General features: G+C 35.0%; 1 protein-coding gene across 1 annotated transcript; it reads left to right on the top strand.

Moving 5' to 3' along the window:
• Positions 1-1,808: 1,808 nt before the first annotated feature.
• LOC150109718 (uncharacterized) lies at positions 1,809-19,599 on the top strand. The gene is made up of 5 exons (XM_090403085.1): positions 1,809-1,941; positions 2,252-2,459; positions 14,463-14,663; positions 18,296-18,528; positions 19,009-19,599. The coding sequence occupies exons 1-5, from the start codon at positions 1,921-1,923 to the stop codon at positions 19,597-19,599; spliced, it is 1,254 nt and encodes a 417-aa protein (XP_090259211.1). The 5' UTR covers positions 1,809-1,920.
• Positions 19,600-27,273: the final 7,674 nt, after the last annotated feature.

A 27,273-nucleotide genomic window follows, 5' to 3' on the forward strand; every position in this document is an offset into this window, starting at 1 on the left:
TCTTGAGTTTACGGGACGAAAAACCAGAGTTTCCAGGAGGAAAAACCCGCTTGCCTGTGCCAGAGATCGACTAACTCGGGAACCGGTCGAAGATAGGCTTAGAAAAAGAAAAATGTATGGATAGGATGCTGCAGAGCTATCGGCTCTGGTCATGGTGGGTAACGGCAATAAAAAAAGGGAAATAAAACTGAATGTGAGAATTACAGAGGCATTTCATTACTGAGTGTTCCTGGTAAGATATATGCAAGTATACTTGAGAAACGGTTGAGAAGAATTGTGGAAGAAAAGCCAGGCGAAGAACAAGCTGGATTCAGACCAAATAGAGGCTGTCAGGATCAGATTTTCACTTTACGACAGATAGTTGAGAAAGCCTGGGAATACAACAAAGATCTGTATTTAAGTTTTGTCGATTTGGAAAAGGCATATGATAAGGTGCCAAGAGAGAGAGAGAAGCTACTCAATACGCTACAGTTATATAGTGTCAATGGGTCAAGAGTCAAGTATCAAGCAATACTTAGTCTTTATTTGAGTTGTAAGTCGGCAGTTAGAATTGAAGGAAGTACAGTAAGATGGTTTAATGTTAAATCTAGTGTGAGACAAGGATGTACATTATCCCCTCTGTTATTCATTATCTATATGGATCACATTATGAAGGAAAGTGATATTAAACCTGATATCAAAATTGGAGATATTAATCTCATCTCTTTGATTTATGTGGACGATGTTATACTTCTAAATAAATTCGCTACAAGTCTGCAAGATTCTCTGACTAAAATAAATAACTGTTTTAATCGATATTGTATGAAAGTCAGCACGACAAAGACAATGAAAATAGGCAGAAACATTAATAATATCAACTGCATTGTGAATGGAGAACATATAGAACAAGTAAAACATTTCAGTTACTTAGGCACAATTTTTAGTGAAAATGGTAAATTAAATATGGAAATAGACAACAGAATCAACAAGGTTGGCATATATTTCATATACATAACTATGAGTGAACTCTTTTACATGGACTTTTTTTTTTACTTCGTTATGGCTCCATTTTTTTTTCCCTACAAAATGGAATCATTGTTAACCAGAATACAAAGCCAGATCGAAAGTATAATCAGTGAAATAAGAATTCCTTGTCTTAACCTCCTTAATGACCAGCTTCTGAATAAAAGAAATCTGCTTAGTAAAGAAAAGTAAAATTAATAGAGACAGTCAATTAATCCGACATTTTAAATTTCCGTAAAACAAAAGCGATATGCTGGATTAGATTCTGTACATCCTGGAAACCAACAAGTTTATGTGTCGTTGCCATGCCGATATACACAACTGTTGTCGATTGTTAGCACCAGAATATTTTCGGTAACATGCAACTAAGTCAAAGTTCTGCAGAATTATGATTTTTTTTTTTTTTAAACAGTGCAGCACGTGACGTATGATGCTACCTCGTGGAAAATTAACAAAATTTTGTAAAGAATAAATTTCGTCGGCATTTCATTATACCTATATTTTCACGATTATCTTATATCAATTATACAAAAGAAGACAAATTTTTTACTGATTTTTTTGACAATTCAAAATTTAATTTCAAAAATCACCCTATTTGAAATTACATTTTTTTTTTTTTTGATATTCAGTATACGACTGAGATGATTGACTGATTACGACTAATCTCGAACAATCTCATAATCTCTACCTGTTCGCAGTTGATTGAGTTGGAGATTATACATTTTTTTGCTAACGATTCGTTAATATACGTTATGACGTCAATAAAACCTTTCGGTTCGAGTATCAGTGGTCGCATGATATCGTTTGTTTTACAATTCGTTACTCGATGTAAGAAGTGGAGGGTGAACGTAGCTTAGAAGAAACTAAGAGAAGAATTTTTTAAGGAGTTAGAAAACATTTCTCACCAAAGGCGAAGCAATGAAACAGAAGGCAACTGTGGTTAGTATAATTTCAGTATAATACATAATTTAGTATAATCTGTGAAATTTAATTAATATTTAATAATATTGTAAAGTGAAATATTGAAAATTGCCTCTTTGAAGTAGTAGACAATAAGCTGACAGGGTCCTATAAGGATGAGATATATTAGCGATAATACAGCTAATCCTAACGGTATTAGTTATAAGGATTAACTAATTCCCTAAGAATTAGTTGCATTATATAATTTGTTCGTGAACGGCTTGTTCAGGTGCAGAGCCGTACTGTCATGTTTTCGATTAGTAACAGTTTGTGTTTTTCTCCTTTACAGAGCTCAATCGTAAAAGGAAAGAAAAAGAAAGCGCTGGGTATTCACCGTATTCGCCAGCAACGTCTTTTAAGTGCCATTCGATTGAAAGATATTTCTCAAATAGATCGACTTTTGAAGAAGGGAGCTGATCCCAATACTTTGTTCAGTGGGGTTCCTGCCCTGTTCGTTGCTATTAGAACAGCTGCCAGAAGTGGCTGTATTCAAGTGGGTAAGTGGCATGTGTTATATTAATATTTACCGCACAGCAATGAAATCGCTTTTGATTGCATAAGGTTCATAAAAATTCCTCTGTTTTTTTTGTGTGTAGTGTTCAGTATATTGTTTTATAAATTTGCTCTAAACGTTCATATTATTAATTACGCGATATTCGTATATGTCAGCAGTATATTACTGAGTACACATGGAAAAGTTGTTTCGTTTATGTGTGCATGAGATGTATATTTGAATGAAATGTGCAGGTGGTAAAGGTGAACGGGTTTTAGACATTGATATGTCAGGAAAAATCGCGTTTTCGCGATGAAAATACTGCATCTGTTATCGTCATTTGAAAAAGTCAACAAAGAATAAGGGTTAATAAATAACAATGCTCCCCTGTAGTAGTATTAAAACTTACTTTGCAATTCTTGACTCAAATATCTCAGCGTAATTCTAGAGGGCGAAATCGCTAATAATAACTAAACAGTTTTGTCTCCTTGATTAAATGAAGTCCTTTTGAATTCTTTTGGTGAAAATTTATGAGCACATTAAAGAGCATTCCAGGGCACGAAGTTGTATTAATGTTCATTTTGTGATAACACATTGAAATAAGAAACATGCATTTTCCCTGCAATGTTATTCTGACCTCGCTGTACTATGAGAAGCTGTAAATTCAGCCAAAAAGCTATAATTTTTGTGGTACATCGAAAGGCAAATATATATATCAGTTCTTTCCTTAGACCACTTGTTGCATTCAGGCCATCTGCAGCTATCCCATCATATTGACCGATGGTCTTGTTTGATTATGTGTTTACTGGTTACCTTGCTTTTGGTTGGAAAAAAAAAAAAAATTTTTTTTTTTCAAAAATATTCTTATAGATGTAACGACTACTTGTCTTTACCGTCTTCATTTCAGTGAAGAGGGACGATCCCAGGTAATTAATTCGCTAGCCATTTTCAAATATTAAATGATGCCCTGAATAAGAAATATGGTACCATTAATTGATAAAAGGGTATACCACTCGGGTTCTTCAATATTGCGCACTTATCTTGCTGAATGTTTTATCGTAATCTTTAACAGTTTAGTAATGTATGTATGTTACGGTCCAAGTAATTAATCGGTTTATATTAATAATTACGGGCTATTATTTTACAAATCAAATAACGAGGTTAAAGTAAACAATTTACGAGAATTAATCACATGAACCGGTAATTATTAATACTTCCCAACTATTGATGATAAATATAATAATGTTCAATACGCTAAGTTTGGGGGAGGGTGGGGAAGTACCACGTGACTCCCTGCTTTGGAAATTTATTTCTGTTGGTTTTTGATATACACTTAAATCCACGTTGAACATTGTGAGCAATTAATCAAATTATGCGTTGATTAAACAGAAACTCGTGCAATTTCACCTAACACGTTTTTAAGTAGGTAGATAACCATAATTGACGAGTTCATAATTTTGTGAGCCCGCTCTATCGATTGCCTGTTTTCATTATGAAATTATGCGTATGGTTTTCAGAGAAAATTACACGTGACTTCCGGCTTCATATCCCTGCCCTGGAAGAAGCTTAGTACTGATTACTACGTTAATGGGAGAGGCTGCTTTTTCTTATTTACATCAATCGCTAGGGGGGAAAGGGTCCCCTCCCCCAATAAAAAGAAAACACACTAGAAAATTTTCCAAAAATCTTTTCCTAATTAAGTTTTTTTTTAAATTTATGTTGTGTCGTGTTTTCGGGAATTACGGCCACTGTTGAACGCGAGGCGAACGAAATATTGCTCCGTCGGACCGAGAGCTACTTCGTTTGCCCGAGCCGGGCCAAAAGAGATCACGGGTATCATATATTGCGATTACTGCAAATGCTCAGTCATAGGTCGTATGCAATGCGTAATGTGTATTCTCAAATCGTATACTTAACTCCCCCCCCCCCCCAGATTAAATCCTGAGCGCGCCAGAATATACCGCGTTGCATGAGTCAGTCAGTACTAACAGTACATGTGGTAAGTAGATTTATTTAAAAATAAAATAAAATAAAAATTGATTTCAGATATCCTGTTCAAACTATCATTAAAGCCTGAGACGTAGTGAGGAATTTTGACGCTTACGGCCAGGAAAGAAAATTGCGCCGTTCTAAAAAAAAAAAAAAAAAAACCCTCCCTTTTTTATACTTTTTATTTCAATACAATAACACACATTTTTACAATAATTTTATTTTCCGAGCTTTTATTTGAGCAAAATTATCAATGACATTGTCGAAATTTGCTTCACAAAACATTTCAGATTCTATTGATAAAATATTTAAATTGTCAGATGTTCCTGACTCATTTTTGATCTTAAATAATTTTTAATTTACTAAAACTGCTTTCTCCTGAAGCAATTGTTACCGGTAAAGTAAGTATTAAACGTAATAATATTACTATGTTATGGTAATATTCACTTAATTCGTAATTTACAATGCCCTACAAAATTTCAAAGTGATACATATTTTCCAAATCGGCAAATAAAACTTGTGCTTGATTTTTGAAACACTAACTCATTTATTAAGCATAAAGCATTAATTCATCATATTTAACGCAACAATCTTTGGCGGCTTTTGTCAAGGCTTCTAAAGTTAATGATTCGTTAACTTTGGAAGATTTTATTAATGAAACTAAACATTTTCCCGTTATGAAAGCAAAGAACGACGATATTGTGTGAATGCTCTCAAAGCGGTCGGTAAGTTGCAAAATAATGATGTCGACAACTTCTAAAAATAACCGATTTAGTTCTTGTTCAGGAGTAATCATATTCGAATTACTTGATTCACCTGACAACAATTTTAACTTTTTTCCCCCCGTTTTTCAGTTATTTTAGGTGCAGTATGTAGCTCTTGACACATTTGCTGGCACTCCATGCTAATCGCTTGAACACAATTGTTTCTAAAATCTTTAAAATAATTTACTAATCCGTTCAAAAGAACGGATGTTCGACAAATATCTTGGTCTCTTGTTTGTAGTTATAAATTGACTGTATTTATCTGTATCAATAGTTTTTCCCACATAAACAGCGTAAAAACAAATTCTTAACACTTAAGATGAAACAAAAGTCCTTTTGCACCACTGATACTATCTGCACCGAAAGATGGATCGTATGATAGATCAGTAATAATATTTAATACCTCTTTAAATTGTGTTTTTAGTGCAGATACACAATTAAATTTAGAACACCATCGTGTGTCACTATGACCTTTTCAAGATATTTTTTGCATTTTGGAGTTGAAAAACAAAAACAAAAAAAAATATTAGATACTTTTTGAATTATTCCAAAAAAAATTATAATTCGCTTAATCTTGTTGGAGTTCAAGCTACAATTTTTTGCAGCTTGAACTCCAACAAGATTAAGCGAATGTGCAGCACAGGGTACAAATGTAGCTAGATTATTAACTTTCATTATGAAAGCCTGCATACCATTGTATTTGCTGCATTATCATAACCTTGTCCCCTTAAATCTTTAACATCGAGTCCGTCTTCGTTTAATTTGTTTAAAATTTCATTAGCAAGTTTCTCTCCTGTCTTTTCTATCAGAGAAATAAAATCTAAAAAATTTTTTTCAGTAATGACAGTTTTGTTGGTAATTTTCACATAACGTATTATCTGGCAATTTTGTTCTTTATGTGCAACATCTGGTGTACTGTCTACTATTATACTGTAATACTTCGCAATTTTAACATCCGTTATAATATTATTCCTTAATTCGGTAGCTAGTAAAATTAAAAATTCATTTTGAATTTGGGGACTTAAATATGATACTTGTTTTTTGGTTCTTTCACTTAGAGCAAGTTTTAAACTAGAATCGTAATTACTGATAAGTTGTATTAGATTAAGAAAAATTCATTTTTTTCGAATTTTCAACGCCGTTATCATCATGAAAACATTAAACATTTTAAAATAATTCTAAGAATATGTCGCCATTTTTCTATTCTTCAGATAATTGTTTTTCTAAATTGTTGGCAAGGCTGCCGGATTTACTTTTCAAATTTTTTTCGAAAATTTTCCAGGTCGTTTAACTATTAATGTGATCTGTTGATGATTCATGGTTTGGAATTCGTGGATTTAATTGTTTCCATTTTGAAAACCCTAATTCTGGTTTACTAAATAAAGATGATGAATTTTTAGAAAATAGTAAACATGGAAAACAATATAAACTATTTTTAGCATTGCAATAAAATAGCCACTCTCTATATTGTTTCTCACCATTTGGTAATTTTCTGTACATCCATTCATTACGAAATGAACAACAATCTTCTGAAGTGTTAAATGTTACAATTTTTATGTTCGGGGCCATGAAGTACAAGTAGCTTTCTAAAATTAGCAGAATTTACATTCCAATGAGTAAGATCATTGAAATCCAAATTGTCTTCGACAAATTCTGTACATGTTAGAACATTAGTTTGTGTGTTACTATAATTTGAATATTTTTTGCTTGAAAGACGAGCAGATGTACTTTCGACTGTACTAACGCTGATATCATCCTCTTCTGAATATCTTGCAATTTTTCTTTGAACAAGACGCTAACAGATGCATCTTCATTTGACCTAACTTCGGCACGTTCATCGCCTGGACTGGCTTGCAACGTTTCTGCTTCTTCCTTTTGATTTTTTAAGCCATTGATTAAGTGCATTTGATTGTCTCCTTAGCTCTAATTGTTTCCCGTCTCGTTCTTAATTGAAATCCCCACCTGACTTTTTTTTTTTCCCTATGGAACATTTCGATATGGGTTGCCTACAACTTTTAGGCTAAAAGATAGTTAAAATTAAAATGTGCACGTAATGCTACAAAATTTATTTAAAAAAAAAAATTTATTTTATTATAATTTTAAAATGATATACAGTTATTAAAATTATTAAGAGTTTGTACTGGATATTAGAATTTAAGCTCTAAAAATTATTTTCAATTTCCAAAAGTTGAATTTTTTAAAACAAATTTTTGCTATGCATTAACACCTTGATATTGTGTTGTTACTGTATTTTTATACCAAGTTGGTATAAATTATAGTTTTATGACTTATTTAATTTATTATTTGGTATACTTAACAGTTATATAATAAAACTATAATGACATATATGAAAAAATAACTTACCTGAATGTAAAAATTCAACAACAAAAAAGTCGCAAACAAAATAGTAATATTATTTTTAAAACACACTCTTCGCGATTGAGTAACAACTGAATTTAAGGGAGGGTTAATAGCGGCCAATTAAAAAACTATTGATAGTTATCGACAATAAACAATAGGGTCGTTTCCAAAAAATTTTATTTTATATTTAAATAATGAGGATTTTTCAAAAGAAAACACTCGGTGTTTGTTCCACTAAATTTATTTATTGTCTGATATATTTCGGCTGTTAGGCGATTGTCAAAGACTGTACCAAGAATGGCGTACAGTATTCGCATCTATTTAAACTCGGGTAAACACAGATTTTAGGAAACTAGCGGATTAGGAATTACCAGTTACGGTAACTGGTAATTCCAGGAATGGATGGAATTATGACAGAATATCTAAAGGCTTTATATGATAAGGCTATAAGATCACTAACTGACGTAAAATTGCTGGTACTGGGTTACCAGCAATTTTACGAAAGGTGCGTCAAAGAGATCTAATTCTTCGTTGAGGACTGTTTTTGACGGAAATTTGCTGTTGAATTGCATTTTGTATTTCAAAGGCTGCTAAGAAATTCAATTTTACTGGATTATTTTCTACGTGCAGTATTTTCATTTTTAATGGAAGCAATTTTAATCGATTAAAAAATGTATATGTTTCGACTTAACATAAAAAATTACTGTAAAAAAACTAATGAAGCATTTATTTTGAATTTATCACCTGACTATCAGCGTAGTGCGGGGAATCGTTACTTGAAATAAAATTCGTCGCAAGATGCACGGAAAGGTGGAAGGTGTTTTACAAAGATATTTTACGCGTGAATATTAGATAATTAATTACTGCCGTATTTTTGTAAATGGCAAAAATATGTCAAAAATATTTTTTATGTCTATTATTTTCAATTTTTTAAAAAAAAATTTTTAATGATATATTTCGCATTTAAAAATCTCAATATTTGCGCCTATGGGCGGGGCTACATTGGCCATAGCCCACTACGCCTCTGATTAAAGCCACTCTTTTAATGATTCATTTGTTGTGTTCTAATAAAATTTAGATTAAGGGTGTCCTTGAAATCTAAACCAATAAACAAGAAAAATTAAATAATAATATAAACTGTCCTTACGCCGAACACTAAAGAATTGCTTTATCAATAATAATCGCCGTTGTATTGTAGATCCACACGGGAAAGGTTTCAGTCGTAACATATGCTCGTACCTCCTGAATATCTGCTGTTTTATTTATTCATTCAGAAATCACAAACGAAAACCACGATGAGGCGAATTACAGATAAGACAAATGTGGTCCTTAGCTAAGCAAGGACATTACTAAATGCTCCTACAACCAACCACGCTATTCGGCGTCCATTTTACTTTGCAACTAGATATATTTGGGGTTGCTAAATACTAATGAATTATTATTATTATTATTATTATTATTATTATGGGCAAATCCACGGCGTCCTTAGATTCAGCGAGGGAGGCCCTAAACATAGTGTCAAGAACTATCCAACATTCGCGCAGTATCTATCATACTTCGCTTTGAACTCATTCAGTCATGGCCCCCACAACAGATTCTGGCAGCCTATTCCACTCGTCACTACTCTCCAAGCAAGAAAACCTGGTTCTAACATTGTTGCTCAGTGGCGCACCCGGGGAGAGGGAACAAGGGGCCATGGGCTCCCAAAAAGGAAAAGGAAAAAGTACAGAAAATTTTCCAAGAATCTTTTCCGGGCCAATTGAGATCATGGGTATCCAGCGGTGAGCTATAAGGGACTCGCGCGAGCCCTTTGTTAAATTTTTCTCAAATTTGCGAGCCCCTTGTTCTTCTTGTTTACTTTACTTTTTTTTTTTTTTTTTTAAATTTTTTTTTGAAAGATATTAAGTGACAAACTCATACGGTAACCTAACAAAAATTAGTCTATTCGCCACTGTATAGATTATTTGGAATTATTGTTTCAACTCTATAACGAATGCGCCCAAGTTTAAAAATAAAATACGCGCAGTCTTTATCCTTCTCCATTCTGGTAGCCAATCAAATCTTTCATTAAAGATTATAAAAGATTTCATTCTTATTATATTTTGATAGTTAAAAATGTTTATGTAAGATAAATTAACACAGTTGATTGTGTGCAAATATTTCATGTTTAGATCATGAAATATTTGTTTAAAAATGACAGCCTTTAGAGCAGTGGGTCTTAACCTTTTTACTGATGGGCACGGCACCCCTTGAATCTAAAAATAAGTTCTCGCAACTCCTTGCAAAATGTGTTTCTATTTCTTTATTTAGGAGATTACATCTATTTCAAGATAATTTACTGAAAAATAAACACATACATACAAAACAATATCTCAATTTTTAATGGCTATGTTCTTTATTCATAATAATACTTTTGAAAGAGCCACGCGTAAGTCATCACTTGCATTTAAGCGATTTCTGGATTTTGTTTTTATGTGCAAAAGTGATGAAAATCTCATTTCACACAGGTAGGTGGTGGCAATTGGTAAAAGTGTCTGCAGTGCTGCTTTTGCCAGCTGTGGATAAGGTTCTAACTGTGTATGTACACCAGAATTGTTCTAAGTCCAGATTTTCAAATTCCATTTGAATACGTGCATTGGCTCGTATTTCAATAAGAACGTCTTTTATTAAATAGCTGTCGTCCATCGAATCTGGGTCGAATAGAAATGGATCCAGTATCCATCTCTGAACTTTGCTAATATTTCCCGTGGTAAAGTATCCATGAAATGATTCACTCAATTGTTGGAGGTGTATTGCAATTTCAGGTATAATTATTATTTTCTCATTTTCCAGAACGATTGAATCGAGCAAAGGAAAGTTTGCACAATTCCCATTTTCAACTCGACGTTTCCAAATTTTTAGTTTTTCAATAAATGAAGATAATTTTTCACTAGCTGTTATTATGTTCTTACCAAATCCTTGCATTGATGTCTTTAATTCGTTCAGGTGGCTAAATATATCTGCTAAGTAGGCTAATCGAAGTATTGCTTCTCTTTTTTCAAAAGCTTTAACTAAATCACAATTTCCTCGCGCAATTCAAAAACCCTGCTTTTGCATGCGGCCCTTGGCGAGCCATCGTGCTTCAGTGTGATAAAGAAGCACAGTATGGACAGCACCGATTTCTTCGCACAAAGCACGAAAGATACGATGATTAAGCGCTCGTCTTCGAATATACTCTTTACTGCGGTAGTTAAGTGTTGTTTTAAATTCTCTGGCAAAGCTTTCGATGCAAGTGCATGACGGTGCAACATGCAAGGCGTTATTGTAACTTGCGGTATTTCTGTCTTTGATGTATGAAGAAAATCCAGAAATTTTGCCCAACACTGCAGGGGCACCATCAGTGCAAATTGAGCCTGTCACATTCATGGGTATTTGAAGTTTCGAAAAAAGTTTTTAATATGATTGAAAACATCAATTCCAGTGGCTCACAAAATAAAAATTCTTCCAACATTTCTTTTTCCTTAATGTATCGCACAAATACTCGTCCAGTTGAATACTGGACGAGTCAACTGATGTTGATAATTGCAGTCAGTTGACTCAAAGACAGTTTAGAGGACTGGCTTTGATATCTTCTACTACTTGCAGTAAAATATCAACACTGAGATCTTGAATGCGCGATCGAATCACATCGTTCGATAACGGAATCTGCTGAATTTTCCTTTGTGCTTCGGAACCCAATACAATTTTTGCAATTTGAAGTGCACGTGGTTTTTACCAATTCCTCAGCTATTGTATGACCTTTTCTTTTCTTAGCACACAGATATGCCACTTGATAAGAAGCTTCTAACAAGGGCTTTTGAACTGCCGCAACGTCAAATTTTGTGATAGTACCGCTGCTATCGAATCGTGCCTTCTTATACTTCAAGATGTTAAGAGTATGTCCTGCAGATTCACCACCATGCTGATTATTGAAATGCTCTAACAACTTTGACGGTTTAAGATTGGAGTTTGAAAATATTTTGCAACATAAAATGCATTGTGGTCGTTGCGTACCATCTTTTTCTGTTTTACAAGTGAATCCATAAGCAACATAATCGTCCTTCCATTGGCGTTTTTTCGACATAACGAGGGTTACTACAATCAATAAAATAATAATTATAATTTTTCAAAATTTGCAGAAAACCTTTATGTAATCAATTGAGCGTATCCGGTATGGACTTTAGTCACTGATTAATGTTGGTAAATTATAGAAAATTAGTATTCGTTTCTACGTCAAACCACCTCGCTAACGTTCGTACTCAGAGTATGCGAACACGTGCGCGTATCAACCAGTTTCTTATTATACTGCATGTGCTGGTAAGTGCGATGCACTGAGGCAAAGGTAGAGAGGTAGGAGTGGGAGTCCCAAAAGTCGACGTAGCGTTCGGTAGTTTCCATCGTAAATTTAGAAACTTCTCTCGCACCCCTAACAGTGGTTAAGAACCACTGCTTTAGAGGTTGATTGTCCTCTCATACTTTTTGATTGGAATTTGTACACGAGCTGTATTAATAAGTTTTTGTTTGAAATAAGTTTTTTTTTTTTGCTCGACGATGCGAGCCCTTTGTTAAAATTTCCATAGCTCACCACTGGGTATCATGTATTGGCAATCACTTCAGATGCTCGGTCATAGGTCGTATGCAATGCGTAGTGTGTATTCTCAAATCGTATACTTAACTCGGTCCCCCCCCCCCAAGATTAAATCCTGTTAATATGTTGAGATCGAAAAAAGGGAAAAATAATCAGTTATTCACAAGAGAAGAGTATTATTCGTTTTTAGTGAATGTTGAAAAAAACAGAGGTTTCCGGCGAAACACCCGAAGATTATCAACTGTTATCAAGATATGATATTGGAAATATTGAAAAACTCGTCGTACCTTAAAAATGAAAGCGACACGATTATGTATTACACTTTCTTGGAGGAAAATTTTTCAGTTAATTCATAATACTCATGTTGCCATCGGCCATGGAGGACGAAACAAAATGATGAAACAGCTTAAAGAGAAGTATAAGAACATCACAGTTGAAATTGTTATGATATATTTGAACCTTGCCAAAAGAAATTGAGCATTCCAAAAAAAAAAAGAAAAAAAAGGCTCTGTGTTAAACCAATTAAATGCAGCGAATTTAATTCTAGATTTCAGATTGATTTTAGTCACAAGCTGATAGCGATTATAAATTTATAATCGTTTATCAAGACCATCTTACGAAATTTGTTCAACTTAGAGCTTTGAAAACAAACCAAGCTGAAGAAGTCGCATATCATCTATTGAATGTATTCACAATATTTGGAGCCCCATGCATCTTGCAGAACGACAATGACCGGGAATTCGCAAATAAAATTATTGAAGAAGTCTGTGGAATGAGGTTAAGATTGTTCATGGAAAACCACGGCAAAGTCAATCACAAGGCTCCGTTGAAAGAGCAAACCAAGACATGGAAAACATGCTGTCCACATGGCTTGAAACAAATAAAACAATAAAATGGTCGGAAGGGATAAAATTGATTCAATTTATGAAAAACAGAGCACATCACTCTGGAATAGATCGCAGTCCCTATGGAGGTAGGTTTGAAAACATACTTACCAGTCGATACCTTGTCAGAAATCACCAGTGAAGATCTTGAAATGATATTAAAAGATCAAACTAATAAGGATGTTGAATGTCAGAAGATAATCTCAGAGAGGGAAAGCGGTATTAGGACAGAGAACGGTGACAATGTGGAAGTGGAAATAGATGATACGAGTGAAGACTTTTCTGTTTGAGATACAAACAGAAACGAGTGTTAGCCAAATCGAAGGAAAACAACATTCTACTGGAACGAGCGGCAAGGAAGATAACAAAACAAAAAATATAACTAATGTAGAATTAGAAAATAATGAAAAAAATAAGGAAAGTACTTCTTTTGCACTCAATGAAATCGCAGAAAAAATTCAAGAATCTCGAACCACTTAAGAAGCAAGCTGAAAAAATGTTACGGCTTTCAATGACTAAATTTCCAATTGCAAATGTAGAATTAAATGTTCTGATAAGAATTCCAGACGTAGATAGGGCTAAGATCGATAACCGGAATATTATAGCTGCTATAATTTCTAGTGAGAATGAAAACCTGTATAAATGAGGTACGAAATATGGTATTTAAAACCAATTCTATTCGAGGAACGAATTTACCGTTTGTAAGGAAACTTATTTCAGTTAATGAAGTTCCTGTTATTGAGATAAGTCTAAGAGAATGTGCCCCCAAGAATTCTAATTTAGGTGGTCAAGGTTTCCAATATTGCAATTGTACAGCCCATTGGAACTCAAATCGCTGCAAATGTAAAAAGTCAAATCCTTTGTAATTCCAAGTGCCACAGAGGTCTTTCCTGCAAAAATAAGTAATTTGTTTTTAACCGGACAGCAATATAATCATATAATAAGGTATTTATCTCCTATTTTTTCTGCTATTAAATAAAATATTTTTTACAAAACATGTTTTTATTACATTTACCAGACTCCTCTAGGAATTATTAATAATTACCGGTTCATGTAAATTATTTACTTTAACCTCGTTATTTGGTTTGTATTAATAATAACCTGATTTATTACATTATCCATAACATAAATATTTATTTCCTTCGATTTTTCATTTAGTCTTGATTTTCAGTTCCAGATTTTTCCAGCACAAACTGATCTACCCTATTTCATGATCTTCAAGTTAGTTTGAGAATTTATATTCTGTGAGACTGAATAAGAATAAATAATTTTTGACTCTTTTAATGATTTAAACAGGGTGAGACTGATGTAGCGCCCTCTGTGAATAAATGTCTGCTTACATACAATGCATTGTATTGCATCTGAAGCTGGTACAAACTGATATTTTCCCTTTTCTTTTTAAGTTGAATCCATATTGAAAGGAGGATGCAACGTTAACATTCAAACCAAAAGCGGTTTCACTGGTTTGCATCTGGCAACAAGACTGAGAAATTTGATGGTGGTGAAGTATCTGTTGAACAACGGGGCGGATGTTAACGTCAGATCAAAGGCTACTGGAAACACGGTCTTGCACGAGGCCTTCTTCGGTGCTACCTATAAACGTGGTAAGTATCAGACTTTCTTGAAAGTTTACGGTTTATTACTTGACACAAAGAGCTATAATATTTCTTTAAGAACCATCTAAAAATATGATACCTCTATTTAAAGTATTCATATTTGGTCATGAAGTGTTAAAATATAAGTCTTATTGTTTATGTGACCATAGGTTTTTTTAATTACTATATATGTTCATATAATAATGCCTACCAGTTTCGCTAGCAACTGTCTAGCTTTCTGAAGGCTTGAACGGTAAACACAAAAAAAATGATAAATGCACAAAGTATAAAGAATACAAAACCGTTAGTAACTATAAGGTAACTAAGTTGATACGTTCGCGTGACAATGTCGGCATGTATTACGAATCTTTAATTCGTGTCCTGAACACGCGTTATATGATTGTTAGCGTACTGTAGTTCCGTCAAACTGGGTGAATTGATTAAATTTTCCAAGTCTCATTCAATATGGCACCTTGATCTCTGTTTAGGTTGCTGCCTGTTCGTAGGACTACTGTTACATGGCTTCACACAAAAAGAGTTGTACATTTGTATTCTCTCTCTCTCTCTCTCTCTCTCTCTGTGTGTGTTAAAGATACCAAGCTATTTTAAACCCTGGTTTTACTCCGTTTCCCAAGTAAGTCAAGTTTGCGCCTGCAAGTCTAGGTGACCCGACATGTAGCGCAAGTCAAGGCAACTTGTGGTAGAGGTGGATAAGCTCTGATCACTATTCTTAATATTTACCCTTAATGCAAAGCAAATCTCCTGGAGATGTATGATGCTATGTATTAAAGGCAAGGGGCCACTACCCAGACCGGTTTCGACCTTTATTGAGGTCTCATCAGTGGGAGCCAGGCTAGAAATACCAAGATTTTAGTAATACAGAGCTTATAAGCATTTTATCAAAACAAGTTACCATGAGGTGTTTTAACCTTATTAAATAAAAATATCAGGATGAGATATAAATGGAGAAAGTATTTTACCTTGGGTATAATAAATGTTAAAGATACCAAGCTATTTTGGTATCGGAATGGAGTAAAACCAGGTTTAAAATAGCTTGGTATCTATAACATTTATTATACCCAAGGTAAAATACTTTCTATATTTATATCTCCTCCTGAGATTTTTATTTAATAAGGTTAAAACACCTTATGGTAACTTGTTCTGGTAAAATACTTATAAGCTGTGTATTACTAAAATCTTGGCATTTCTAGCCTGGCTCCCACTGATGAGATCTCAGTAAAGGTCGAAACCGGTCTGGGTAGTGGCCCCTTGCTTTTAATACATAGCATCATACATCTCCTCCAGGAGATTTGCTTTGCATTAAGGGTAAATATTAAGAATGGTAAATATCAGAGCTTAACCACAAGTTGCCTTGACTTGCACTATGTGTGGGGTCACCTAGACTTGCAATACTTTCAGGTGCAAACTTGACTGACTTGTCTGTTTGCTTACTTGGGAAATGGAGTAAAACCAGGTTTAAAATAGCTTGGTATCTTTTAACGTTTATTATACCCGAGGTGAAATACTTTCTATATATATATTTACACACACACATTAAAACCCCGTTTTTACGTTCCCGCAATTTCCTTTTTCCTGCCATTTACATAATTTTCCGTTGGTCCCATCTCAAGGCCTATTCTTACGATATATTGTTTTCCCGCCATTAATAACTTGATGTGGACGTTATGTCCCGTGATTTGCGTTTTTTTTCTCGGGTAGCAATACTGGTTTTCGAATCGATTTCTGTTCCCAGATGGCGTTGCTTTCGGCTGTAATTTCGTTTTCGCTATCACGGTGACTTGCACGCTTCCAGCAGTAATGTAGTGATGAGTGATATCGTGATTTTTCAATCGCACTACGAATTGATATTGCAGAATTTCTGCTTCGTAATTTGGCGTGTGAAAGTTGCTTTCAAGTTGCGGTGGTGGATTAGCCATGTTAGTAACATGGAGAAAAAAGACCGAAAATGTATTTCGGTAGAAGAAAAGATGGCAATTCTGAGGCGTGTAGATCAGCATGACGGAACACTTGTGCATTTAGCAAAAGATCTTGGACTCTCCGTGTCCACATTAAACACGATAGTAAAAGACAAGTCAAGTATTGAACTCAATACAAAGCAATCTGGCGCTAAGCCAAAAAAAAAAAAAAAAAACAATCAACAATTAAACATTTTTTAAATAGATAAATGTAAGTAATTGTAAATTCATTTATTTTCAGTTATTAAATTTTGTAATCTAGTATGTAGACTCACATACTAGCAGTAAGTCATCTTTTAGCTTTTTTTAATGTTTTTTTACCTTTCCTGCTTTTTTCCATCAGTCCCTGAAAAGTGTAAAAAGGGGTTTTACTGTGTGTGTGTGTGTGTGTAATAATGTTGACAGTATGTCTATTACCACACATTATTGTCTTGCTTTTACGCAACTTTATCAAATTGGGGAAATAAATGGATATTGTTATCATTCAGGAATGTCTTAGCAGAGCTAATCTGAGAGGTTTCAAGGCTTGGAACAGAATGGGAGAGAAAAGATTAGGGGGGGGGGGTGCCAGCAGAGGCGAATGCTGGTGTTAAAATTCGCGCTTGCTCTTGTTATCATTCAAGGAGTGAGAGGTGTGATTGAAGTCTGATTAGCGGAATAATGAATTACTGACCATAAACTATATGTTTAGAAATTTGTACATTTAATTATACAAATAGAATATCATTTGTAAAATAAATATTGTATCTTTTTCAATTTAGCTACTTTAATACAAATTCTACCCTACGTTTCTTCATGAACTGGCCAATAACATCGTCATAAAAAGTTGGTTGTCACTTAATTTTCCCAAGCAACACGCACACTTGTAAGGGTTTGCTGAAGCTCACTGCTTGAGCTACTTTCACTGCGTATGGCCTGTGTTTAAGACGACGTGAAGGTAGCGGAAACGGCTATACCCGAATGAAATCACGGTGCTGTAGCCAGGACTTGGAAGCTCACACAACCGAGCAAGCCAAGGCAGTTTTGACTAGACGAGCAAGCATCTGCCTTCGATACAACGCAAAGCTCAATTATTACCGCGCAAGCTTAAGACGTCTTCTGTCTACAAAAATAAAAGCCTAAATGGAATGCTTATAAATGCGTGCATTTATTAACAAATAAATATTACTACTTTCTCAATTAATGAGCTTGCACAGCAGGCATGGACAATTCGCACCTGTTTGCCAGGATGGCAGGCAAAAGATCCCAGAGGAAGACGATCTACGCGAATTGACAGAATCAAAAGTGCCTTTTTAGAACAGAAATGTAAGTTCTGATAATATTGGAGTCTTGATTAGAATAATTTGGAGAAACAATTGTCGATCAGAATTTTGTAATGGTGTGACTTTTCATATAACATTCTCTTAATATCCTATACATCCCCTGAGGATTCGTGTCGCAAATTGATGAGGAGCAAGGTTATTGGACTCGTTACTCCTTAGAATGTCCATCAAATAAGGAAACTCATATTTGTGTTCAGAATTATGGTTTATTAATTTAGTGGTAGATCGTTTGTTATTTGCTTGTACTATCTTAAAAGGAACTTGATTTGTTTGCTTTCATATCTGATTATAGCTTTGATATTTCTATCAAATCAATCGCTATGTTGGTTCTATTCCATTTCAGAATTGATCCAATTACTAGTAGAGGCGGGAGTTGACGTCAACGCGGAGAATAATCAGGACCGCACCCCACTGGCAGTGGCTTGCATGGAAGGATCCGAATCATTAGCTAAATATTTGATCGAAAATGGTGCTGATGTCAACAAAACTAACTATTCCGGAATGAGTCCACTCATGTTAGCTACCCTTTCAGCTAATCCTTCATTGGTGGCGTGTTTGCTAAATTCTGGTGCTCAAGTAAGTATTTTATATTTTAAAATACCCAGTTTCCTTTTAAACATGAATTACGAAAATCCACCAAACGTTTCCACATTTAAAAAAAAAAAAAAAAAAAAAAAAAAAAAAAATCTAAAATTAGACCATGGGAAAAGGGTCATGGTAATAGATTTTTGGTATTCTAATATCAGCGCCGGATTTACACATAAGCTAGAGATACAGCTTATGGCTCTTCATCGTTACAGGAAAAATATAAAATTTTCTCAGGAGAGAGCTTCTTAAAAAATATAAATTAATTTTAAGATTACCACAGTAATCTTAAATCCGATACTGTTTAAATTAATTAGCTTCCATTGCGAAGATGGAGGGACATTTGACAGGAAAATAAGTCTGAGAATATTAATAAGACAGTAATAAAAATTATTTTTATACAGTTTTCTATCTAATATTTTTCGATGTTATATTATTACTTTCTCTCAAGACCTTTTTGTGATTTTACAGGTGAATCATCAATACATTCGCAACATGACAGCCCTACATTTTGCCATCGTTAATGCCTTCAAACATAGAGCACACAGCACGCATTCTAATGATTATGCAAACCAACTGAAGATCGTGGACCTGTTGATTGAAGCCGGAAGCGATGTCAATTTACCAAACGGTTGTCCTTCGGATTTCATGTTTTTGGCTTCTATATTAGGTTTGGACAGTGTGATAGAAAAACTGGTGTATGCTCACTACGATATGAGTAGATGTAAAACGGGGCTTACGTCTCCTCTGTATCTACTCGCCAGAGATGGTAACAGAGATACGGCCATGTTACTTGTGGCAGTAGGAATCGACTTACAGAAGCAGAGGTGGTTGGATGATGAGACTGCGCTATCGTCAATTTCAGACACTGCGTTGAAGAAGTGGCTGTTAGATAAAAAGTCAAGTCCTCCTTCATTGCTTCAACTTTGTCGTGCTTCCATAAGAAAACAGTGGGGAAGAAATCTGGACAATGCCGTTAAGAATTTCGAATGCCCTTCTACTCTCAAGTCATATTTGTGTCTAAAAGATGAATCGCATTCAACAGATGTGTTAGATACATGAATTGTTCTTGTATAAATGTAAGTTGTGTCAAATCTAATTCAAGACGGGAAAAATTCCGAGTGTAATATAAAATTCCTTGATTTCATTATATGTAAATAAATTCATTTAAGTGTTGATGTCAGTTATGATTTTAGTGTCGGACACGAAAGCAATCTGTATTACAGTTATTAATCTAATTACACTAACATAAAATTAATTTTACCAAATTATTCAAAGAAAATCTAATTCAGGTGGTTAAATTGCAAATTTTAATTACAATATTGGCTGACTATTTTGCTAATTTCCTGTCATCCAGTGACCGAGAATTTTATTTACTGGATTCTTTTTTCTTTCTGTTGCCCTACCCTACTGAAAACTCCTTTCAGTAGGGTAGGGCAAGGAGAAAGAAATCTGGTTTCAGAACTGCATCAATGTGATAAAGTTCCAGCAACGAGACTCCACTGCAGACGATGATTAAAAAATTAAATTGTTTATAATCCGAAAATATAATTTAAAGAGTTATGTGTGAATGCCTGAGAAGAAAGACTATTATTCGATAGTCAAAAAAAAGGTTTTAAATATAGTTTGTCAATCTTTAACACAAACATGTAGGGATGTTCTTTTAGGAAGGACTTCTTCAGTTTTAATCTGTAAAGCGAAGCAAATAAATATTAATCATAACTTCCCATCTAGAACATGTTATGTGATCAAATGCCGGTTTCATAATGTCCAACCACAGATCCGAGAACCGCGGCTGGCAATGTGCCAAGAAGAGTCCATTCATCTTGAATGGGAGAAAGGAATAAAGCTATGTACGAGTGTGTTACCAACACGCACGCGAAATCATACGCTTTATACGTAAAGGTTTCCAAGTGTTGTACAAGCAAAATAGTTACACCACTTTAAAAACTAGAATTTATATAAAAGAAAAGCTAATTTTCCGGCTATAATAAACACGAAACGCATTGATTAATTACCCTATTATCGGAATGGATTCGCCTTCTTCTGCCATGCGCAGAAGTGCCGAGAGGTCTTGTATCTGTGGTTTCACAGTTCGTGTGAAGTGAGAAAGAAAGAACGCGTAATAGATACAGGTCAGGGGAAAAAAGAGCAAAAGAATGTCCTTTTGTAATTTTAATGAATTCCTTAAAATCATTTCTTCCCCAACCAGCATTTGTACTCTGACATTGGATTTCACTAAAAACAATGAATTTGGTTTTACATCGCAGTACAATCTTTGCTTAGTCAAACTTGCTTCAACAACCAAACAGGAAAGTTTTCTGCTGTGTCAGAAAGGCCACGGGATTCATTAATGATGCACTTAACCATCTAGATAACCTCTGGAGGAGCCTTTTTAATTCGAATTCTTCTGAGAAAGGAAATAATTAATTATGAACGTGCTTAAAATGCAAGTTTCAAAAATCCCGTGAAATGCATCAGAATTGCAAAGTCGAAAATGAGAAAAAAAATCCTATTAATAGAGGACTTATTCTCCTATCCCTTAATTGCACAAAATTTCTCCAATCCATTGAAAGGAACAATTTTCAAAGTTATCCAATACATCAAATTTCCCTTTTGTGTACACCGTTGTCAAAAAGCTAACGACGAACTACATTTTTACATGTATATAAAAACATTTTCATGACTACAGCCAAATGTGCGCATAATTTATTGCCAGCATACTAATAAATTATATTACACAAAACATGTCTCATAAATTTCGAACAAATTGAAATTAAAATAAGTTTCCGGTAAAAGTTACTAATTTCCTATGGTTGCAGTTAAGGAAAATGTACAGTGCTTACAGAAAATTATGCAGGAGCACATTCCACTATGGAATATGTCCACCCCGAACTGCAATACCGCTCTCACAACATCGTACAATGCTTAGCACCAAGTGATTCAAGGGTTCTTGAGGTAAACTGGCTCACTGCTCCTTCCGAGCAGGCATTAAGGCCTTGTAAGTTTTCTGGAGGGAAATTTCGAGCATTAATTTTGCATCCTAAACGTCTCCTATTGGTGAGATTTGGGAAGCTTGCTGTCCACTCGATTCGATTAATACCCTCGGTCTCCAGAAGTATCTCCGCTGCACGTGTATGATGTGGTGTGGCATCGTCATCCATAAAAGTGAATTCTTCGTCTACAGAACCACAGAACAAACATGACGTTGAAGACCTCTTGCAATATCGTTAACCAGTCATAGTTCCTTTTTCCAGCACTTGTAACTCGGTGCGTCCATTAAGCATAATGACTCCAAATCTACTATCCATTTCAAGAACATTCTCGCAATGGTAAGCAGTACCACCTCACTCCAGATTAAGTGTCATCTAGAATCATAGAAAAGACTACTTTGACTCTCATTTTTAAAGAGTACATTAGTGTCTTGTCCGATTTTTATGGACTTAATACCACTGAAAACGTGCTCTGCGATGAGTTCAGTATAAAGGAGGCAGACTACCGGCCTTCGATCGTATTGGCCTGCTTGTCGCAGTCGTCTTGCAACAGTTCGTCGAGTAATCCAACACCTGTGTTTGAATGCAGCCGATTTGTAAGCTGACCTGCGGTGGTTAGTCGATTACTTTTTGCTGTTGTAACCAAAAATATGTCTTCATGCTCCATGGAGGAGCGAGGGCGACATCCTTCTGGAGCATCTATTGGTTTGAAACTCTGCTCAGAGCTTGGATACAACCCTATGCGGGATTCCAAACTCTCTGGCAATATCAGTATTTCTGCATCCTTCTTCAAGCTTTACAATAATTTTCTGCGCGAAATTATCTGTGAAATCATCCAGATGATGTCTTTGAGATATAAGACATCCAAGTTTGCAACTTTATTCCTTCACGAAAAGTGCTTCCTTCAAACACAATTCGCAAAGCATAGTCTCTTGCCTTTTATCCTGTTGAGCGCTAGAACGTGAGCCATTGGCACGCCATTCGAAAATTTGAATGTGTACTCGCTTGCTACCCGAAATCATCAGTTATACAAATTGCTACAAATTGATTCGTCTGAATTTGCAACTGTGATCTTTAGAAATGGTGTCCTAAGGTTTTGGACACCCGTGTATTTTGTTGTGACATAAGAGAACAAATCATAATCAAACAGGTCACAAAATAAAATAAGTTCGCTGTTGCTTTGAAAATAAGAACCTTGATTCGTTCATTTCTGAGACTTCATCTTAAATTCGACATGATTTGGATTTTTCTAGTATTTGGGATAATGGCAAGTATCAACCTGCACACAGCTATTTCTTTCAGTAAGGAGAAAGCATAATAACACATCTCACGAATTTGATCATTCAGATTAAGATCTGGGCAAGCTAAGGAAGATGGTTGATGTCAGCTTTATATTTTTTATACTACTAAGGCAGATCTGGCAGAATTCATAGTCTATAATGCTTATAGTCTCAGCAATTTCACGCACTTTGACTCCCCAGTCATCCAGTACAGTATCGTGCATTTGATCAATGATTTCTAGTGTTGTTACACTTTTTGGACGTCCTTCACGTGGATCATCTTTAAGGCTGGTACGGCCACGTTTAAACTGGGCAGAACATTTCTTACGTCTCGAGAACGATGGAGAAGAGTGCCCATAAACTTTTATGAACTTCGAATGAATTCCTTTTGTCGTTAAACCTTCTTTCACAAAGAATTTTATAACTGCACGATACTCAATTTTATCCATTTCAAGGGATACAGACAACACTTTTACTTCAGACAGCTGTATAAAACAAACTACAGTACTTGATAGAATGACTTGCAATTTCACATGACTGCTTATGACAGATCTACTAAAGTAGGGGAAAAAAATAATGCTGATAGTGTTGCCATCTATGGTCGAGGCCGAGAACGTTTCAGACCACTCTCGTATATCAACCCCGAAAAAAAAAATAAAGCCAATGATATTCTAAAACCCATAGAAACTAAATATCTCACTTTCCGACATCAATCCTCCTCTACACAAAGCGCTGATTCTATAATCTTATTTTCACACAAGTGAAAATAACACGTTATCTAGGACTTCACTTTGATGCCGTGAACAAAGAGAACAGCTCATACTCATATGGACAGCAAGGACAGAACACCAAATATTTACTGTGAAACACTAATGCTACTACACAGTCATGTTAAATCTTACTTTAAAAGTAATGTTTGACATGACTTTGAGATATAAGACATCCAAGTTTGCAACTTTATTCCTTCACGAAAAGAGCTTCCAGTAACGTTTAAAAGTTAAACATTACTGAAAACTCCAACCTACACTTACCAAAACAACATATTAGAGAACAAGACCATAGTCAACAAGGTACATAACCTACACTTACCAAAACAACATATTAGAGAACAAGACCATAATCAACAAGGTACATAACAAACTACGGAAAAGCCACCCGAAGCTTCTTCATAACTGACATGATTAACAAACTGCTAATCATAGAGAGTAACCTATGAACTTTCAGGAGCTGAAACAGGCGCTATATATAAATATTATAGCGAGATCGAAAATTAGAGTGAAATTACACACGCACAGAAACCTAGAACAAATTCCTCAACACGCATATTCAAATCCACCCTCACTCTTCAAAAACGTTAAACTGTGCTCATGCAATTGTAGGCTGTAGACACGTGTGTGTGCGCGTATATATATATATATATATATATATATATATACACACATATACAGGGAGTCCATAATTTTCTTAATGCAGTTTTAAACTTTAATAGGTCTAACATAAAAGTTACAGATTTGTAATATGTAATAGTTTAAAGAGTACGTAATTAATTTTTATCTACAATGATTTGTTTCTTATTAGTGCTCAACATGACGACCATCTTGTGAGATGCAAGTAACTAGGCGATTTTCGAAGTTCCGGAAAACGTTTAGTAGTTGCTAAGCAGTGACTGCATTGATTGCGCTTGTAATTTTAGTCTTAAGGTCATTGAGAGAAGCAGGTTTTGATGTTATCCCATAAGAAAAATCTATCTAATGGAGTTAGGTGGCCACACTCCTCTATCGATCCACCTGTCTGCGAAAGAGTCATCCAGAAACTTTCGTACCTGTGTCGCATAGTGACAGGGTGTTCCATCCTGTTGGAAAATGGTTTTATTTATAAGATTTAATCTGTTTAATTCTGGAATTCAAAAACTCTGAAGTATCGCATAACATATTCGCCCATGACAATGGGTTCATCGATAAAGAATGGCCTGATAATGTAACATATCTGCGCACCATCCATTAGCTTTTGGTAAGTTTCTTTCGTGTTGTTGCATTTCCTGAGTATTCTCTGTATCTCGAATGAGACAATTATGACGTTAACTTTCCCACTTATGTGGAATGTTTTTTCATCTGAAAAAGTCAACATGTCAATATCTATGTAATTTCCCAATTGTGTCTTCATCAGTTGACAGAAATCCAACCTGGCATGATAATCCTCTTCTTGCAGCATTTGAACAGTCGTAATTTTGTAAGCACTTTTACGAAGTTGTCTGGTTAGAATTCTGTGCATTTTGGTACATTCAACTCAGCAGCTGCACGTCGCACTGATTTCGTGGGACTTTTATCAAATACCCTTTCGATTTCGATCATATTCACTTCCCTTGATGAACGCCTCCCTGATCTGGGTTTGTCATGAATTGATCCAATTTCTTTGAATTGTTTCATCTAGTTATTAATTAAATTTCTGTGGGGAGCCTCTTTGTTATAATGGACAGAAAATTTTCTTCTTACTGCTGTTATGGAGTTCAGTTCAACAAGCCAAAGGACGCAATTGACTTTTTGTTCAACATTTTCCAACTTCAATCACACCAGACTAAAAAGAATAAGAAAATGTAATGAAATAATAATATTCATGCATCAAAAATTCTAACGGTTATATTTTCAAAGGATATTTACTGTAACTCTGTCAGGATGTCATCTTTGTCTAACCATGTCTCGCTTATACCAAATATTTTGGGGAGAATAAACTCAATCAATGCAGTAATTTAGTTCACCTTATTTGACATGTACAATTTGTGTACATGTCAAATACGTCATGAATTTGACATGTACACAAAATTTGACATGTACATAAAAAAAAAACATCACTTCTCCAATGTGACTCTTCCATACCTTTCCAGTCCTTTTCTCTATATTACTACCAATTCTACAACTTTCCTCACACCCAAACTCTCCCAGCCCATCCTAAGCCATCTCGATCCTTTTTTCTCTACTCACACATTCACCTCTGAATCCAACATCCACATGCTTCATAAAGTGTCTCGCCGTTCAACCTGAGTCCCTTCGTTTTCCTGTTCGTGTTGTGCCTCTACTTTTCCATTTAATTTATTCATGATATTCACCTCTCTATCATGTATTTTACGAATGCTTGGAACAACGACATAGGCGTGGATGTCTGAAGACATCATCACTGCAACTAGCACTATTGATATGAAGGTATGGCGAAAGTCGAAAGTGCAGTTCCAGGTAATAGGAGTGAGACACCAGACTCAATATCTTTTATCATACTTTGTGAAGACCTGACAAGAAGTAAATTAGTCAGGTGATACAGAATAAGGAACTAATATTTGACTATCTCCACTGTGATGTGGAGATAGTCAAATATTTATTTTATTTTATTTTATTTCAATTTTGGTTGCGAGCCTGTGTAGCTCAGTGGATGTGGCGTTTGTACACCACGGCGCTTAACCGCACGAAGGAAGACTTCTTGGTTTCAAATTCGGCCACTAGAGGAAATTTTTCTAAGCCTTTTTTCGACCGGTTCCCCAGTTAGTTGATCTCTGACACTGTCGAGCGTGTTTTTTCTCTCGTAAACTCAAGAAAATCGACCGTAGAACCCACATTATTTCAGACATTAAATACGAGTGTAAGGGTTAAGTACCACGAGATGGCAGCACTTGTTGAGCCGTCTCTCTTCACTACGTGCCGCTGAATTAGTGATAGCCTTGGGCCAGCTATCTCTGATTGGGTACCAGTGGAGATTGAACTGCCCACTCAGTCTCCAAAAGCTAGATAGTGCTAAAAACAGCCTCGCCTACTTCCTATATATACGGGAATAAAAAGGCGTTAGCTGATTTTTTTTTTTTTTTTGGTTGCACCTTAGCAAGTAATAAGGCCTGGTTACTAGTAATATTCATTCTTCTCCTGAATACGATATTGGAAATGTCCCAATGTGCAACCTCTTTACAGATTTGAACATTCGGATTTTAACTAATAGCGTAGAAAATTGGTCCTGCGAAATTATCACTTCACCCTTGTATATATATAAAATCTATTATCATTTTTAAACATGCCTATTTTATATCTTTGAGAATAATTTTGTTATTTGCAAAGATATAAAATACTCTTACCTTCACATCCCAAAGTCACATCTATGAAAGTTTCAATAGAAAGTAATTCATTAAAAGCAGTTAATACATTGATATGGTGATTATTCCTTTTAAAGAGATTTTCTGAGTTTAGCTTCCATCTTTATAATTTAGTGAGAATGTGTTTTAAAGTTGAACAATAACAAGTTGTAAAAATCGAACTAGTTCATAGATTGTTAAGGCTTTACCTGTAATGCAATGCTAACCACTCGGCCAGCCGGGCTGGCTGACCGAGTGGTTAGAGTGATTCGAATCCGCAGTCAAGAGGCTGCGGATTCGAATCCTGCCATGGGCATGGATATTTGTAATTGTCTGTGGAAATACGAGTGGTGGT

This window comes from Typopeltis vanoorti, chromosome 2 (genome assembly GCF_054136105.1).
Source record: "Typopeltis vanoorti isolate ZY-2024b chromosome 2, IOZ_Tvanoo_1.0, whole genome shotgun sequence".
In the NCBI taxonomy this organism is placed as follows: domain Eukaryota; kingdom Metazoa; phylum Arthropoda; class Arachnida; order Uropygi; family Thelyphonidae; genus Typopeltis; species Typopeltis vanoorti.

Excerpts from the sequence above, each read along its gene's own strand:
- LOC150109718 (XM_090403085.1), top strand. The coding sequence starts at position 1,921 with ATGAAACAGAAGGCAACTGTG. Across the intron at positions 1,942-2,251 it reads TGAAACAGAAGGCAACTGTG|AGCTCAATCGTAAAAGGAAA; the intron begins GTTAGTATAATT and ends TCTCCTTTACAG. Across the intron at positions 2,460-14,462 it reads AAGTGGCTGTATTCAAGTGG|TTGAATCCATATTGAAAGGA; the intron begins GTAAGTGGCATG and ends TTTCTTTTTAAG.